Consider the following 17,918-nt stretch of genomic DNA (forward strand, 5'->3'; position numbering starts at 1 on the left):
GGAGGCGACTGCACAGGTACCTGACGAGCTTAGGTTTCGGGTGCACGTTTCGCATACGGTACTTTGCAAGCCTCTTGTTCAGACAGTTGAATGTGGCTCCCAGGAGGCCCCCAATGACCCCCATCACGACGAAGAAACCCAAATCCATAGCTGTCCAGAGATGACATTTTTTATCAGAGTCAGAGCACTGAGAGAAGGGGCAAGGGAGGGAGAGAGAAAAACCATAGTGCCCGTGAGAACAGGGAGGGATAGAAGCAGAGAAGAAAGAAGTAAGAGGCGAGGCTGCTTTCTTTCTACAAGAGCCAGTGCGGTGCTGGAAGCCCACCCACGCCAAGCACTGAGCACACACACGAGACTAACGGGGCAGAGATGCCCCACCGGAAGCCATACCTGCCCTTCTGACCACTTCTCTCTGGTACTTAAGAGCGATTTTCATAGGTCAAGTAAAAACAAACACAAAAACCAAAACCAACAACTATGGAAGAAAGGATAAAAACCTACCTTAAACTCGCCAAAGTTCAGCAATCCAGGGAGCTGGAAGGAACCCCAACTCCCAAACTGAATCCCAGAACGAAAGAAGTTGAGGGTGAAGGTGGCGGCCATGGAACAAAAGAGCTAGGAGAAAAGGGGACGCACGAGAACATTCAGTAGTGACAAGTCCTACTTTCTGCTGGACGCGGCCTCAGGAAACCTACTGCCCTGCATAGAAACCCGCCGTGGGCACACCTCAAGCGTGAGAAAGTGTGAAATCAGGCCGTAAGAAGTATGCATTCAACAGCCTATTGGGAGAGTCTGTTTATTTAGCGCCTATTATGGACTGGATATTGTGCCCTAAAAGGAACAGCAAATACAAGAGGAGGAACACAGTAGTCTGAGGTAGGACGCTAGTAGGGTTCAAGTCCAAGCTCTGCCACTGCCTGCCTCTGACCTCAGCTGGTCTCCCATTGTCACGCCAGACGGCTCATCAACAGAGGACAAGGGCAGTTTGATTTGAGGATGGGGGCATTAACGGGAAAAGTACAAAAAAGTCCAAAGTTTGGAGGTTACGGGGCTAGAGCAAAGGACTTTCTGATACAGTCACCCGTCCTGGTCTCAACCAAATGACAGGTAAACACACCAAGAAAGAGATGTCTAGTTTAATTCGGGGGCGGGAGCGGTTTTAGGTTTAGGAAAAGGTTTTCACTCAAAGTCCTCCTTACCACTTTCCACGTGAGCCCCTGGTTCCAGAAGGATGAGCCCTCCTCCAGACTGAACAGGGTCCCCCCGATGGGAGCCCCGAAAGCTGCAGCAACTCCAGCAGCGGCCCCCGCTGATACAAAGTCCCGCTTGTCTCTGGGAGAGAGAAGACAGACAGGTGGTTTACCCCCCAAAAAAAAGAGTCCTCAGGCCGCAGAAGGCAGTTTTTACTTCCTGGTCCACCAACGTCTTGTGACACGCAGTCAGGGCTCATGAAGGGCAGGTGTCTGGTGAGGCCGACTCAGCAGCAAATACGGTTTACCTAAGAGCCAAACACACTCCTGAGTCGGAGGGGCTCCCTGACGTCAGTCTGCTCTGAACACGGACTGAGTGCAGACTTTTGTCGGTCACTGCTGAGCCAGGTTCTCACCAGATCTTTCTTCCAGCAAGCCTCAGCATCAGCGAAAAATGTCAAAGTGCTGTTTACATGCCGAGGAGCGGTAACAGTGACCGGCGGGACTCCTGATACGAGAAGATGGACAGCTCTGAACCTGGGCCCCTGATTGCAAGGGCCCAGCAAGGCGTGCAGGTCAGTAACACACACAAATCCCACGGGGCGAAAAAGTACCAGGAAGAGCACCTTGCAACCCACAGAGGCAGCTGACCAAGTACGACATTTTGGAACATAAAACACGTTCTCGACAATACGCCTATGGACTTTCTTGGTCATGTATTCGATACTGGGCTGTCTTCTTCATTGCCTGAGATGGTTCTAGGCCTTAGGTCATGATAAAATAGAAGCCACGATGCCAGCATGGCCCTAGTTGCGTATTCTCAGAAACATTCAAAGCCCCCCCTTCTCTGATGGTTGGGTTTTCATACCTGTCACTTCGGAAATAGGGAAAGTTAAACTGGATCTTCCGTAAGGAGATGCTCTGAAACTAGAGGAAGGGAAAACAAAGTCAGAGGGGGGCCCACAGGGACCGAGGCCCTGGGAAGTCCCTTTGCTTGAGCACACCCAGCCAGATGTGTTACAAGAAGGAGAAGTCCAGAAGAACAACATGGGGGGTGGGGAGGGAAGGCATCATTTTTGGAAAGAACTTCTTTTCCTGCCCCCATATTTCTAGGATCTTTGGAAATCGCATTTAGTGCACAGTCAACAAGTCAGGAAGGAAGAGAAGAGGGGTGCCTGGGTGGCTCAGTTAAGCGTCCGACTATTGATTTCAATTTCGGCTCAGGGTTATGGGATTGAGCTCTATGATGTGCTCCGCGCTGACAGCACGGGAATTTCTCTCTGCCCCTCTCCCACTCACGTGCGCACACACATATGCGTGCACGTGTTCTCATGTTCTCTCTCTCAAGATAAATAAATCTTAAAAAAAAAAAAGAAACAAAGCAAAGCAAAAGGGGAAACTGCTGAGCAAAAGGAGGATCTGAAAGCTGCAGCAGAAGACGAAATAGGCTCTGCTCAGGGGAGGTCAGTAAGAAAGGGGCCGGGAGAGCCATCCTCCAATGTGTCCAGCAAATTCTCAGGCTGCTGCCGCCCAGCCCTCGCCTGGCCTCCTCCCCCCGTCTCCGCTCACTCCTGGGAGGCCAGGATGAGCACTTGATGTGAAGGAGATGACGCAGTAGCAAGAGAGAGACCAGAAGATGGGCTTGGACAACCCACAGCCACAGCGACTCTTCCCTCAGAGCACGAGGGCTGTCTACAAGGAAACACAGACTTCTCCAATTGGCAGCTGGGGAATCCAGAAAAACCGTGAGAAGCGGGAGCTCTGGCGTCCCGAGCCGGTTGCTCAGTTTCCTCAAATGCGAATGGGGATGACTGAGGCCAACCAAACCCTTGAGGCGGCGTGAAAGAAGAAAGAAGTCGGTATATGGAGAGTCTGGCCCAGAGGGCACTCAGCAGACAGCGGCTGCTACCTTTCCTGTGCGACCCCAAAGGGGGTCGGCACAGACCTGGGCCTGAGACCGCCTCGGTCAATGCCTCCAGCCTCTTCAGGTTTGGCAGCATGTAGATGACCCATCAAGCCCCCGGACGTGCAGGTGCTCGGCGATGGCTATGGGCGCACCAGGTGACTTTCATGCGAACAGAATGTCCCATGGCTGCTCCGGGCACTCAGCAGGGCCTTGTTAAAAACTCGAGGTACCAGTTACCCACTCTCCTGGATGACAGGACAGTTTCCACCTCAACCCAAACTGACATCTGATTCCAAAGCCACGTTAGGTGCTCCCGACGAATTGGTTATCAACTCAACCATGGATGTGCCCCTGCCCAGGGGCCCGCTGGGAGGGACGTATCGTCCCAGCCCATCAACTCTTACCTGAGGCAGGCCAGCTCCCACCACTGCTCCACTGTGGATCATGGGGCCTTCCTTCCCCACAAAGAGCCCTGGGAACAGGTGGAAAAGGAGAGACCATCAGTCAGCACAGACACCCCACTTGGTTAGGAGACCTTTGTTATGTAGACTTTTCTCTCGACAGCCGTGCAACAGAGATGATTATATGACTTTGTAAGAGAGTCAAATTCCCATCAAATAAGAGAAAATACTCTTTAAATTGAGGTGTCAGAAAACTATAGTCTGTGGGCCAAGATAGATTCAATGTCTGTTTCTACAGCCTGGGAGCTAAAAATGGTTTTTACATTCTTTTTTTTTTCCTTAAAGATTTTATTTTTAAGCAATCTCTACACCCAACATGGGGCTCGAACTCACAACCCCGAGGTCAAGAGTTATGCACTCCACCGACTGAGCCAGCCAGGTGCCCCTGGTTTTTACATCCTTACATGGATCTATTTCAAATGGTTATAGAGGTTTAAGTACATACATAACATCTCCCCTTTTGTCTCTTGGCCCATAAAGCCTAAAATATTTACTGTCTGGTTGTTTACACAAAAAGCTTGCTGACTTTGCTAAAAGCCAACTCCATGGACCAACTAGATGGTCACACTACTCCAAAACTAAATGTGTTTGTCACATATCTCTGGTAACTTCCTAACGCGTCTACATTTAAAACAATGACTTACCAAGAAACAGTGCAGGGGTCAGAGGGCAGGCCCTTCAAATCCAGATCGACTTAATTTACGTACATGATGCTTCTTGTTATCTTCACCCCCTGAATACTTGGAAGGATAAAAGTCAGAAAGAGCTTCCTTACCTCCAGCCACACTGAACAGCACTCCAAAGACTTTGCAGAGCAGGGTTCGGAGACGGACAATTCCGGGCACCTTCACACCGTTCAGGTAGCATTTGATTTCGGGTATTCCAGAACCTGCTGCCACTGGCTGAGGGGGGAGAGTAGGACACCCGTAAACTCAAAATCCATTGGTCCTATGGCTTACTGGCAACAGCCTCACTACCAAGGTGTGGGGGGGGGGGTGGGGGGGTGGGGCTGCCCTTCATTCGCATCAGCATCACCCGGTGGGCCCCACCCTGAGTTTCTGACTCAGCAGGTCTGAGGGGAAACCGAAACAGCTGCATTCCTATCAGGTTCTGGTGAGTCAGCATCACCTGGGAAACTTGCATCTGCCAATGCAGACATTCGCCTTCCAGAGACTCCGATCTCATTCATTTGAGCCGGGTATCTGCCATTTTTAAAGTTAGTTTAAAGTCATTTTTTAAAGTCCCCCAGGTGACTCTAATGTGCTGCCACGGTTGAGAACCACCCTCCTAATCTGGACTTTTCCTCTGTAATCTCACCAGAGGCTGAAACCTTTACTTTCAGAAACAACTCTTAAGTGTAGGAGGGGCCACTTTCTGCCGGAACTTACATTTCTAAGTCTGATTCAGCTTCCCGGCATTTCCAGCAGTGGACACGAAAGAATCCGAAACTTCGTTAGCAAAAAGGCAACACCCACACCACCTCACCTCAATCAGGACGAGAAGGCTTGCCAGGAAGACAAAGGTCAAGTTGAAACCCAAGAGCTCGAGGAGGGACAGGGCAAGGCACCCTTTCTGGCTGCATTCCTCCACCGCTACAGAACCAGGGTTAAGGAAAACATGCTCCGCCAGTCAAGGGCGTTCCCACCATCACCTGAAATGGTGCGGTGTCCCTTCCTCTAAGACGTAGTGGCTGTTTCCTGTGCATCTTCCTGTTCTCCATACGTAAACTTAAAAAAAAGGAAACTGCCTGAGATGTCTTCTACGTGAGGGGCCATTTTTAAATTATGAAATAGTGATGGGGAGAACAAAGGCAAAAGGAATGTAGAAAAACTCAAATAACCTTACAACTTGCAGCCCATCGACAAATACTTGAGGTGGTACAGTGATTGCCCTCCAGGAGCTCAAATGTCTGACCCTTAATGCTCCTGGCAAAGGGCAACTTTAGTGTGACATTTGCTCGACCTCCGGGATCCTCAGTCTTCTTTAACATACGAAAATCCCTTTGGAAACTTCTTTTATCTGAACTCCCAACCCAAGGTTTATGTTAGCAATCATCCTTCAAACATACGGCCCACTGATAACACATCTGAAGGGTTCCACGACAAAGATTTTACTGGACAATGGTAAATAACCTTATCTTAACAGCAGCTAGCCTCTCAAGGCCCTGGAAACCTTGCTTCCAAATTTCTTAAAGACTTAACGCAAAAAAAAAAAAAAAAAAAAAAAAAAGACTTAACGCTATCCTTGACCCCCTCCCAACTTAAAAGTATATAATCACTCACTCCTCACAATCCTGGGGCAGCTCTTTCTGCCCATGGCTCCTGTCCCTGTGCTTTAATAAGACCACCTTTTTTTGCACCGAAAACGTCGCAGGAATCTTTCTTGACCATTCACTCCCGGACCCCAACATTTCACATCAACACTTCACTTTATAAAAAGTAACAAACACCCTCCCCCCCCCCCCCCCCCCGCCTCCATCCTTACTTTAACAAATCCTGAATTTGCTCCAGGTTATTTTTTTAATTAAAATATTAGATACCATTAAAAAAAAAAATCCTGTGTTTCCCTCCCTCTCTCCCCTCAGAGAAACCACTAACCTGAAATTATTGTGTGTCTTTCTGTGTTTTTATACGTAGCCATATCGTAGTATATGTTTCTGAAACTAAAATAATGGGATTGCACTTCATACACATTCTACAATTTCCTCTTTTCTCTTCTTCAACATCACGTTTTTGAGAATTAGTCATGTTGATATATACGGCGCTGGTCCATTCATTGTAAATTCTGCGTAAAATCACACCATACGAACCACTGTACCATGGTACCATTGTAGTGGTACAATGTTTCCATTCTCCCACCTGGTGTGGTTTCACCTTTCTGCAATCACAAAGCTGTTATGAACGGGTACGTACATGTCCCAGGTCCAAGGTCCGCAGGAAAAAGAGGGATTCAGGAGTTGCTGTCTATTTGGCTGGCATTTCCCTGGTTAGTGGTGAGGGGAACCCTTTCCCCAGGTTTATTTACTGACCATTCAATTTTCCTCTTCTGAGAATTGCCTGTTTGCTCCTTTGCTCATTTTTCTATTAGGCTTTTTCCTTACCGAGTTGCAGCTCTTCCTGTGTTCCAGATACGAATTGCTTGCCTCTTAAATGTATGGTGAACCACCTCTCCTAGGCTGTGGACTCGTTTTCCATTTTGTTTATGGTGTTTTATTGTTGTGGTTTGAGGTTTTTTGTTTGCATGAAAAACAAACTCGGGTGCTTGGGTGGCTCAGTCGGTTAAGCATCTGGGTTCGGCTCAGGTCATGATCTCACGGTTTGTGAGTTTGAGCCCCGTGGCGGGCTCTGTGCTGACAGCTCAGAGCCTGGAGCCTGCTTCTGATTCTGTGTCTCCCTCTCCCTCTGCCCCTCCCCTGCTTGCACTCTGTCTCTCCAAACTAAATAAACGTTAAAAAATTTTTTTAAAAAAAGAAAGAAAAACAAACTTACTTTGCTGTGGTCAAGTTTATTGACCTTTTTCCCTTTCACTCTGCGCCTCCTGGAGTTTTAAGAAATTATTCCCTACTCTTGACATCACGTGGTCTCTTCAAGTTTTGTTTTGCTTATTTACATCTTCAATCCATCTGGAATTAATTTACAGTGCAAAGAAGGAATCTATATTTTTCCAGATGGATAACCAGTGTCCCAGCATCTTTTGTTAAATTATCTATCTCTTCCTCACAGACTTACAACATTAACTCTGTCATTCACCATACCTCTCTACATGTGCAAGCTAATTTCTGCTTCTGTTACCTTCCGTTGGCCTAACTGGGAATTCCTGCACCAGTATGACATGGTTTCAGTTACTAGATCTTAAATTATGCGAGCCTTCACGTTGAGTAGGACAAGTTCCCCCTGCTTGTTCAAAACTGTCTCGACCACCTTTGGCCCTTTACTCTTTCCAACAAATTTAGGAAGAGAATTTTTCAGTTCCTCAAAAACTCTATTGGAATTGTGACCGGAACACACTGAATTTACAGATGATTGGGAAGAGCAGGCATCTTTGTGGGATCTGTGTCTTACCAACCTGAACACGAGTCTCTATCAAATTCTTCCTCCTGTGTCCTTCAATGATCATTAAAAAACTTAAGCTGAATGGCTAATAAAAACTCTTCAACAGGCCCTGTCTACTGTTCTTAGGTAAGAGAGCAAAGTCAGAGACTGCTGACATCTGGGAATGCCAAGAACCGGGAAAAGGATACAGGTCTGAACCACTCCAAACTTGAGCTGGCTGAAGAGGCGCACGAAAAAGTCCACAAAGAGACCCACCTGTGAAGAGCAAGCAAACCGTCACACAGCTTTTCCCCACCGGGGCGCAGGTACTTTGCTCAGAGGCTGGGATGACCCCCTGGCCTTTCCTGGCTGGCACTTGCACCCGTGTTACCAACAGGCAATGCGGAAACAGGTTTCCTGTTAGGGACTCTGACTCTCCAGGAGATTCCCTGCCAGCCTGGCCCCACCGCCTCTCCAAAGAACAAAGGACGGGGGCATAGCTCTGCCGAGAGAAAGAGAGTAAGACAAAGAGGGAAAAGGATGCCGGAAAAGACGTGAAACCGAGGAAGGCCATCCTGTGACTACAGTAATACCCAGAATCGTGGACTGCTCAGCATGTTCCAAAGGCAGTTTCAGATGAAGAATTCCAGTCATATCTTCAGTGATGCTTAGCTAAGTATATAGCTTAGGATGTAACTTTGAAAAACAACATTTACTCAGGTGTGTATGGAAAAGCTTCACCAACCAGTCCATGTTAAGCCCCAAGTCTCGGCTCGGGGCTTAAAGGAGAACTTCAGGAAAGGTTTATGATTCAGTGGATTCAGGATCAAAGGCTTCATGCCTTTGACTCTGGCCTTCCCTCAAGCCAACGCCTGCAGGCTTTCAAGTACTGCAGCAGATACCGTGACAGACCTAAGGATAAGCGAGCCAAGCAGTAACAAGGGCTGGTTGCTAGGCTATAAAGGCAAGTCTGCCTTCCAATAACACGAAGGTACGTGGTATAGTTGCTGGTACCGGTAAATGGCAGCTCAAAGGAGTTTGATATGAAAGTAGCAGAAAGACTAAACAGGTAGATGCTTACTGCCGGGAAATCTGCAACCAGAAACATACACAACAAAGTAGACACTCTAAAATTTCAGGAAAACAATCCGGTCACCCCAAGTTCCCCCCACATCGGCATCCATCAGAATGTCACTAAAGAGGCCTTCTGAGTGCCGTCTGTCTTAACTAGTAAGATGGTCCTTGGCCTCTGAATCTACTACAGTAAAAATTTGACAAGCGCCAGAAAAATAAAAATTGGTCATAGCCTTTGTGGGTACGTTACATTAAACACATGTTTGCATTTTATGGGTATATCATACAGAGTCAAGGTGAGACTTGTAGTCATTCCAGAGAGATAAACAGGCTGCTGCTTAGGAATACTTATAACCCCAGTCCTGGACTGAACGTTTGCATCCCCCCCCCCCCCCCCCCCCCCCCCCGCCAATTCATCTGGTGAAATTCTAACCCCCATTGTGACGACCTTAGGAGATGGGGCCTTTTGGGTGGTTTAAAGTAAGTCCTGAGCATGGAGCCCTCGTGAATAAGGTTAGTAGTCTTATAAAAGACCCCACAGAGCTCTTGCCCCCTTCTGCCCTGTGAGGACACAGCCAGGAGCCAGGAAGCCCAGGACACAGATCTGTTGGTACCATTGATCTTGAACTTCCTGGCTTCCAGGACCGTGAGATATAAACACCTGTCGTTTAAATCCCTGCAAGTCGGTGTTTTTATATAGGATAAAAGGCAGCCCTGATGGAGGAAGACTGCCTATTCTAACACTGTACTGATGGCAAATCATATCTGACATCTCATTTTGACTGTCTGCTGACTTTTCCAGTTTCTCTTCCCCAGCTTTAAGTGTGGTTAGGTCAGCAGTTGGGATTCCAGGCCTTGTGCTACTACTCAAGTTTGGCAGTGTTTCATAATCTTTTCTGGTCTGTGATTCACGTACGAGCAAGCCGACCCCAGCCGGCTGAACATGCATTCAGGCATGTTCCTCCACCCACAGCCACCAGCTCTACCTTCTAGATAAAACAAGCCACGTGCAGGGAAGCAGCCCAGGACAATAAATTCACTGAGGTCTACGGTGTCCTGCTTATGGGCATGCCATACTAAAGGAAAGGGTACGACGGTCGGTTTTGTTTCACTACTTTGCTTTTTCCCTACAGAGTGACCTCAAATTCCACTCAGTACTCTCCCCACTATGTCTGCCTGACGGGACAATGCCATGTTACGACAGCTTGGTCCTAACCAAGCCTTTGAGTGCTTTAAAGAGTACCAGTGATGTCTGGTTCACTTTCATAAAGAGAAAAACAAGACATGAAAACGGTGTCAGGATTATTATTTGGGGGCGGGGGAGAAAAACAGAAAAGGTGGTCTCTGTTATCATGACAAATGACTTGCCCTCTGACCTCTGCCACCCCTCTGGCCCGCCACATCCCCACGCCCCCGCCTGCTCACCAGCCCAGTGCAGACTCCAATGGCAAACACCATCATCCACTTCACGGCTTCATACCTGCGACCTTTCTGTTCACACAGAGAAAAACAAGCTCAGTTCATTATACGGTTTTGTTGGCAGCAAGGAAGGAACACATCTTGGCCAATCAGGGTCAGGCTAGATTCCACAGGGACAGCAAGCACGGTAATGGCGTCTGCTATAGCAGGTGCTTTACAAGGCTAGAAGGATATACTGTAAGAGGCTGGGCCAGGTACACTGGCTGTGGGTACTGTGGTTGACAGGGTGAAGGTTTCAGGAGTAAATGCAGATATCTCACGAAAGGGGCTAAAAGCCACGGGAGTAAGGCTATTCACAGGGGCATTTAGATGGGAAAAAGAAGCTACTGTGAGATTTCTCCAGTCCCAAGAAATCAATAAGGGATTCACCTTATTGTCCATGGTCTCCAAAACTTCCAGGTAAGGGTCATTGATACAGCGATCATAATCCAAACTCTGAAAGACAAACAGGAGTAAGAAAAGTCACAAGACAGGAACAATTACCGAAACCTGGAAAATAAAGCTCTAGGTTCCTGTTACTCCAAGTGTGGACGGGTAGGGCAGTGGGCCTGTAGCACCGGGGGGGGGGGGGGGGGGGGGGAGCTGGTTAGAAGTGCAGCATCTCAGACCTTTGATCTGTCACATCAGAATTGGTGCTGGACGTGCACGAACGTTCCAGCAGCACGGCTACAGACTCCTGCTGTGGGAAAAGCGTTCGATTACCTACCTTTAAACATCCTGCTTCTGCGAAACATGAAAAGACCTCTGGCTATCAGTGTTCCCCAACTTATCCCACTACATCAACTAACCAGAACCAAATTCATTTAGAGAATCAGTTAATTACAAGTCTCTTCAGTAGTCAGCTTCCATGAGAAAGAGGTTAGTCACGAGACGAACCAACGTGCAAGGTATTTTAAAAAGCAACTTTCAGCTTATGTTGGGAAGAGGCACAGATTCAGCACAGCTCCTAAAACTGCATCGACAGCAGTGTTCCTTAAACTGAGCTATTCTGCAACACGGCTATTCTGCAACAAATCTGTGTGTGTGCCAGAGGCATCTTGAGAAACAACTCAAAGGAACTAATTTTATTTCTTCTATGTTTTGTAAGAGAAGCAGCAGTCTGGCAACAAAGGAAATGATGTGTTGTGTGTTCTCTCCTTCCTAAACCTGTTGCTACCTACGCATAGGCTGGTGAACAAGCTGGACGCTGGCCCGGTAGCCACACTCCCACGACAAGAGTCAGCAGTCAGCCAAACACAGGTGTGACACGTGACAATTTATTCCATCCATACGTATCCCCAAAGTCCAAATCCCTTTTTTCAAAGGGTCCTGGGGCATCGACAGGCAACGTAGTAAATCGATGATCCAACATCCAAATATGGAAGACTACATAACCATACTTATGATAGGTCTCCACAGACGGATGTGGAAAATGTATAGAAGTTATTAAGTAAAAGAAAATGCAAAGTACACAAACAGAGCCAGATGCAGAATGAAATATATAATATGATCGTGTTTTGATGACACAAAATTAAGATTATTTGAATGTCAGCAGATAATGCCAGACATCTGGGAAAACTTAAAAAAAATTTTTTTTAAAGCTTATTTATTTTTTGAGAGAGAGAGAGAGGCAGAAAGGGGTAGAGAGAGAGGGAGAGAGACAGACTCCCAAGCAAACTCCACACTGTCAGCACAGAGCCTGATGTGGGGCTTGAACGCATGAACTGTGAGATCATGACCTAAGCTGAAATCAAGCTGGCTGCTTAACCGACTGAGCCACCCAAGCACCCCTGGGAAAACTGTTAACAATGCATATCTCTGAGGTGGCTGTTCACATCTGGGTGTTGTTTGAAATTCTCACATGTACTTTTTATATTTAAAAAAGACTTTTTTGGGGCGCCTGGGTGGCGCAGTCGGTGAAGCGTCCGACTTCAGCCAGGTCACGATCTCGCGGTCCGTGAGTTCGAGCCCCGCGTCAGGCTCTGGGCTGATGGCTCGGAGCCTGGAGCCTGTTTCCGATTCTGTGTCTCCCTCTCTCTCTGCCCCTCCCCCGTTCATGCTCTGTCTCTCTGTCCCAAAAATAAATAAAAAACGTTGAAAAAATTAAAAAAAAAAAAAATAATAAAATAAAATAAAAAATAAAAAATAAAAAAGACTTTTTTTTTCTGATTATGAAACAAAATACCGCAGTAGGTAAAAAATACTTCTGCCAGGAAACGGACTCATCTGTGAATGATGAGGATGTGTATGTATTTAGTGATTACATATACATAACATACTATACGTGTAATACAGTTGACCCTGTAACACTGATTTGCACTGAGCAAATACACTTGTACACAGATTTTTTTCAAAAGATACAGTACAGTACCGTAAACGTATTTTCTCTTTTTTCTTAACGTTTTCTTTTCTCTAACTTACTCTATTGTAAGAATACAGCATATGATACACGTTACATACAAATTATGGGTTAACTGACTTTATGTTATCAGTAAGGCCAACAGTAGGCTATTAGTAGAAAGTTTTGGAGAGTCAAAAAGTTATATGTAGATTTTTTTACTGTGCAAGGGGTGGGATATAGAGTATGTGCGCGTAATACATACATATTTATATGTGTTTTATGTACATACATATAAATATATATGTACATTTAAAAAAAAAAAACGTTAAGGTTATATCACGTTCCAGGAACAAACGGGGAAAAAATGTTGAAAAATGCGAATGTCCTTCATACCAAACATATAGAGAAATTGCCAGCCAATTATGTGCTTCACGGTTTGTTTAATAATGCTACGGCTTCATAAACATTTAAGAGGTTTTTCAGATGTCCAGAACAGGTAAATCTCTAGAGACAGAAAGTAGACTAGTGGTTGTTTAGGGTGAGGGTCAAGGTCAAGGGGAGTGAGCAGTGACCAATAACGGGTACAGGGTTCCCTGTTGGGGTGATGAAAATGTTCTAAAAGTGATCTGGGGATGGTGGCACAATTCGGTGAATATACTACAAAAACCACTCCATCATATACTTCAGATGGATAAACTGTATAGACTATGAGTTATAAGTTCAAGAAAACTGTTAAAAGGCACATTTTGAAAACCATTCTAACACCAGGACATCGATCTTTTCTTTTTTTAAAATTGAGTTTGACACTTCGTTAAGTACGTACCAATGGACCAGATAATTTATTCATTAAAACGAGGTATCGTTTACTTCTCTTTTGTGACAACGAACTTCCTTTTATTTCTGCTGTATTCTGCTCTTGGGTCGGGGGTGGGGGGCTAACAACTTAAAATAAATTTTAATGTTTACATTTTTGAGAGAGAGAGAGAGAGAGAGAGAGATAGTACACGTGTGCACGTGAACAGGGGAGGGCATAGAGAGAGGGGGACAGAGGATCTGAGGTGGGCTCTGTGCTGACAGCAGAGAGCCCGATGTGGGGCTCGAACTCACGAACCATGAGATCATGGCCTGAGCTGAAGTCGGATGCTTAACTGACTAAGCCACCCAGGCGCCTCAACTTTTTTTTTTTTTTAATAAAATGTGTATAGGTGTCCTGCTGCCCAAGGTTATGAGCAAAATGGTATACAGCCACGGTGGGGGGAGCGGGGGAAGAGGGCAAGTGGGGCTGAAAGGCAGCCCATGTTCCACCAACAAGAAGCACTTTCAATGGGTCTTGAGCTACAGGAGCTGCTGTGGCCCAGAGGGAGAGGCCTGTTATTCTAAATCCTCTGCTCTGAGGGGTGCCTTTCCCTAATTCAAAACAGCAATAGAGGGTCTGTGACCAGCATGAAACATCACTGTCTGTTAACAGACTCATCCCACAGATGAACCATCCAGAACGAGACAGGATGTCAAAACAGCAATCCTAACATCTTGTAAGACCCCCAACTTATCAAAGAAATGAGTCAAGTAGGTGTAATGAACTCTTAGTGAGGCAGGAATGAGAAGGAGCACATTTTAGAAAGATTTTCAAAAGAAGGGTTTTCTAGTTGATCCCTAATAAAATCTGAGCAGACTTTTCTGATTAAGCGTCCAGCTAAATTTGCTCTTATGCAAGGCAAATGTTCTCAAGAAGCTCATCCTTGAAGATAGTTAATTGAGAAATATTAATGACTCACATGAAAGAACATTAACCCATAACATTTACATAAATATGCATATCAGGTGAAAGTAAACGCATTACAAACGTAAGTGCAATTTAGTAAAAGGAGAGAAGGAGGCTTGGGAATAGCAGGATCAATGGAGCAGAGAAACCATGGTGAGTTCCAGGGGGTAGATGAAGGCTGCCAGAAAGTTCCAGTCATGGTCACACATTCAGGGTGACATCACTGGGCTCAGTGAGGGAATGAAAGGTGACAGCGCAATATGGGGCTTCTTATACTAATTGTTGCAAACCTCTCAACAGTGTGCACGGACACAAATATTTTAGAAATATGGGAAAACACATCAGTAGATGTGTGCACAGTAGATACTGTGCTTTTTTATTTTGACTCATGAAAAGCATTCCCGTCAGTGTAGCATATACCACGGTGGTGCAACTGGCAAATGCCAGAGTCCTAAAATTATTCTGTCAACTGCAAGGGAAGAAAAAGATGAAGGAGAGACCTACAGATTAAAAAAAATTTAGAAGGAGGGCACCTGGTGGGCTTGTGACTCTTGACCTTGGGGTTGCAAGTTTGAGCCCCACACTGGGAGTAGAGATTACTTAAAAAAAAAAAAAAAGTTTAAAAATACCTTAAAAGATAATCAAACAAATGCAATGTGAGGACCTTATTTGGAACTGTGTTGAAACAAACTGTTAAAAAATTATATGACATTTATCAGACAACTGACAAATTTGAACACTGGACATTTAATATCAAGGCATTATTGTTAAATTCTTAGGTATGAACATGGTATCCTGTTTTGCTAAAAAAAAAATCCCTGGGGCGCCTGAGTGGCTCAGTAGGTTAAATGTCCTACTTTGGCTCAGGTCATGTTCTCACAGTTTGTTAGTTTGAACCCCGTGTTGGGCTCTGTGCTGACAGCTTGGAGCCTGGAGCCTGCTTCAGGTTCTGTGTCTCCCTTTCTCTCTGCTCCTCCCCGCTCATACTCTGCACCTCTCTCCCTCTCTCTCAAAAATAAATAAACATTAAAAAAAAAAACAAAAACCTTATCCTCTACAGATGCATGTTGAATTATTTATGGGTGAAATTACGTGATGGGTAGAATTTTCTCCAAAATAATAAGGGAAGGGGAAGAGGATGGGAGCCAGATGAAACAAGGTTGGGCAGGAGTTGAATGCTGAAACTGTATGATGAGTACAAGGGATTTCAATATACTATCCTGTCCATTTTTCTCTATGTTTGAAATTCTCTATAATGAAAGGTTTTTTTGAAATTCCATGTTATTCCAATAAATCCTATTAGCTGTACTAAATTCTACAGCAAAAGATAAAATGTTAAAAAGAAAACTAGTCTGTTAGTGCCCTAAAATATTGAACTTTTAGTCTATGTGACATTTAAAAAAAATTTTTTTAATGTTTATTTATTTTTGAGAGAGAGAGACAGAGCATGAGTGGGGGAGGGGCAGAGAGCGAGGGAGACACAGAATCTGAAGCACACTCCAGGCTCTGAGCTGTCAGCACAGAGCCTGACTCAGGGCTCGAACTCACAAATCGTGAGATCATGACCTGAGCCGAAGTCGGACACTTAACCGACTGAGCCACCCAGGCGCCCCTATGTGACATTTTTGAAAAAGCGTTATACATGCATGATTAATTACACTTCTTAGAATTGCTTAAGGAAGCGATTAAAAATGAACAAGAAAGGATAGTCAAGACTATACAGTTCATCCTATAAAAAAATCAAATTAAATAAATTGTGGCTTCATAAAAAATATTTGTCTATTTAAAAAGATACTGTAGGAAAGTACTTAGCAATACGAAAGTTGTTTTCAAGTTGGGGGAAAACATGTTAAAATAGTACATGTAGTAAAAATCACACTTGTTACTTAAAAAAAGCAGGAATGGGAACATAGAAAAGGACATTCAGTCAGGTTAATGGTCATCTTTTAATGAACAGGGTTATGGGTTTTTCTCTAGCTTCTTTTTGTAAACAGTTTAAGAATTCTCCATCACAACCAAGGCTTGTTTTTGTCATTTCAAAAATCACAGACACATTATCGTAAACGGATTAAATGATAAAGAGGTGTATTTGTTTGGTTTCACTCCAGCAGCACTGGCCTTACTAAACACACACACACACACACACACACACACACACACACACACACTAAAAATCCCATACTTGAAACAAGGACTATAATTAGGAGCACTTCAGAAAAAAGTTCCTTGGGCAGGAAACAATCATCTATCTGAAAACAAAGTTCTCTCAGAAGAGAAGCACACACTCCTGTCCCACACCTGTTATGAACACACACTGTCAGTGGCTTTGACTCTGGGTCTCTAGCTGTAAGAGCAAATAGTTTAACAGCAAACATATTCTATCCAGGTTAAGGTACCATAGACCTGTGAATGCATGGAGACATACCCAGACCCTGTTTTGGGGTCATGGTGAGAAAAGGGCTTGTTAAACAGCTCGTTTCTCGAGAGAGAGACACATGACCTCTTCTTACCCATTCACTCCCTGGGAGAGACAAAGAGCATCTCTCACTGAAATCCTAATGTTTCGGTCGGAAGTGACCAGGTCACTCACTGCTTTTGTTACCCAAGACAGCATCTAAGAATCTCACCTCATAGTCTTTCCTTGGAAGGATCTCATCCTCCTCCTCCTGTGTTTCTCCAAGGATGGTCTAGAAAAACAGATCCACAAAAGCAAGACTCTTTTAACGGTTAAAAGTAAAAATAAACAGAAGTATTTATGGAAATTTGTTGCTAATTTCCAAATCGTCTCGAACTATTATCAAATGGGAACAAGACCTCAAAAAAAAAAAAACACTTTTCGGATAGGGGGTGTTGTGGGTGGCAATCTACGGTCATCCAGCTGAGCTCTTTGTTTCTATTGATGTGTTCTTCAAATAACGATTTCAGGACACCTCAAAGATGTCCCTTGCCAGCTAAAGGGGGGAAAAATCAGGTTCCATCTGACAATGTGGCGAATCTGAAAACAGAAGGGACCTGTCAACTCTGGGACACAGCAACTCAAGTCTTCCCAGGGTGCTTTGCAGAGGGAAGGTGGATTATCAATGACCCAGAAAAGGTGAGGGATACGGTGAGAAAGGGCTGGGGAAACTAAGCCAGCTGCATGATAAGCACAAAGTCCAGCGAAGGGGCTCATTCTGAAAACGCTGGTTTCATTCAAAACTCTTTTCACATGGAAATAAAAGAAAACACGGAGGGGATTAACTGGAGCGGGCCTGGATATTCCCTCAGATTCCAGGGAGGGGTTATGAGAAAAGACCCCAGACTTGGGCACGTGAAGCCCGGCAGATGCTTCGAGAGCTTAGGATGCAGTCCCCAGACCCCACCCGCTGCCACCTGAGGCCCCAGCGCGGCTCGGCCCCACCCCCCGGCAACGCCTCTCGCCATCCCATGGCAACCGCCCCCTCCCCAGGCGGGCTCCGCCTGCTCCTTACCAGCTCCTCGGGGGTGCGGGTCTCACGCTCACCGCAGCAGCAGCACCACCTGCAGCAGCAGCACAGGGACCCCCTGCACCCCGCCATCTCCCTCCTTCACTGCCACTCCGGAACCCTCCACCGACCCCCTCCCACCCAGAATCCGCGCCTCACGTGACTGGCCCCGACAGTGTCACGTGGCCCTCTCGAGCTTGGGACCGAGACAGGGAGTGGCTGCAGACGGGT

General features: G+C 45.7%; 1 protein-coding gene across 2 annotated transcripts in view; it reads right to left on the reverse strand.

Moving 5' to 3' along the window:
• The window catches only part of CLCN6 (Cl-/H+ antiporter 6), a 32,669-nt gene extending 14,777 nt beyond the window's left edge, over positions 1–17,892 (reverse strand). For both annotated transcript variants that reach the window (XR_014138125.1, XM_081796455.1), the window contains exons 1-12: positions 17,694–17,892; positions 16,851–16,910; positions 10,511–10,576; positions 10,088–10,153; positions 7,798–7,864; positions 5,043–5,149; positions 4,333–4,459; positions 3,501–3,568; positions 2,059–2,117; positions 1,200–1,332; positions 502–615; positions 21–187 (exon numbers count right to left, since the gene is read on the reverse strand). Coding sequence is in view for 1 of the 2 variants with exons in the window: in XM_081796455.1 (XP_081652581.1) it covers positions 21–187; positions 502–615; positions 1,200–1,332; positions 2,059–2,117; positions 3,501–3,568; positions 4,333–4,459; positions 5,043–5,149; positions 7,798–7,864; positions 10,088–10,153; positions 10,511–10,576; positions 16,851–16,910; positions 17,694–17,780 (1,121 nt within the window). In the remaining variant the exon portion in view is untranslated. The remainder of the gene's footprint in view (positions 1–20; positions 188–501; positions 616–1,199; positions 1,333–2,058; positions 2,118–3,500; positions 3,569–4,332; positions 4,460–5,042; positions 5,150–7,797; positions 7,865–10,087; positions 10,154–10,510; positions 10,577–16,850; positions 16,911–17,693) is intronic.
• Positions 17,893–17,918: the final 26 nt, after the last annotated feature.

Source organism: Panthera onca, chromosome C1 (genome assembly GCF_046562875.1).
Source record: "Panthera onca isolate mPanOnc1 chromosome C1, mPanOnc1 haplotype 2, whole genome shotgun sequence".
NCBI lineage: Eukaryota > Metazoa > Chordata > Mammalia > Carnivora > Felidae > Panthera > Panthera onca.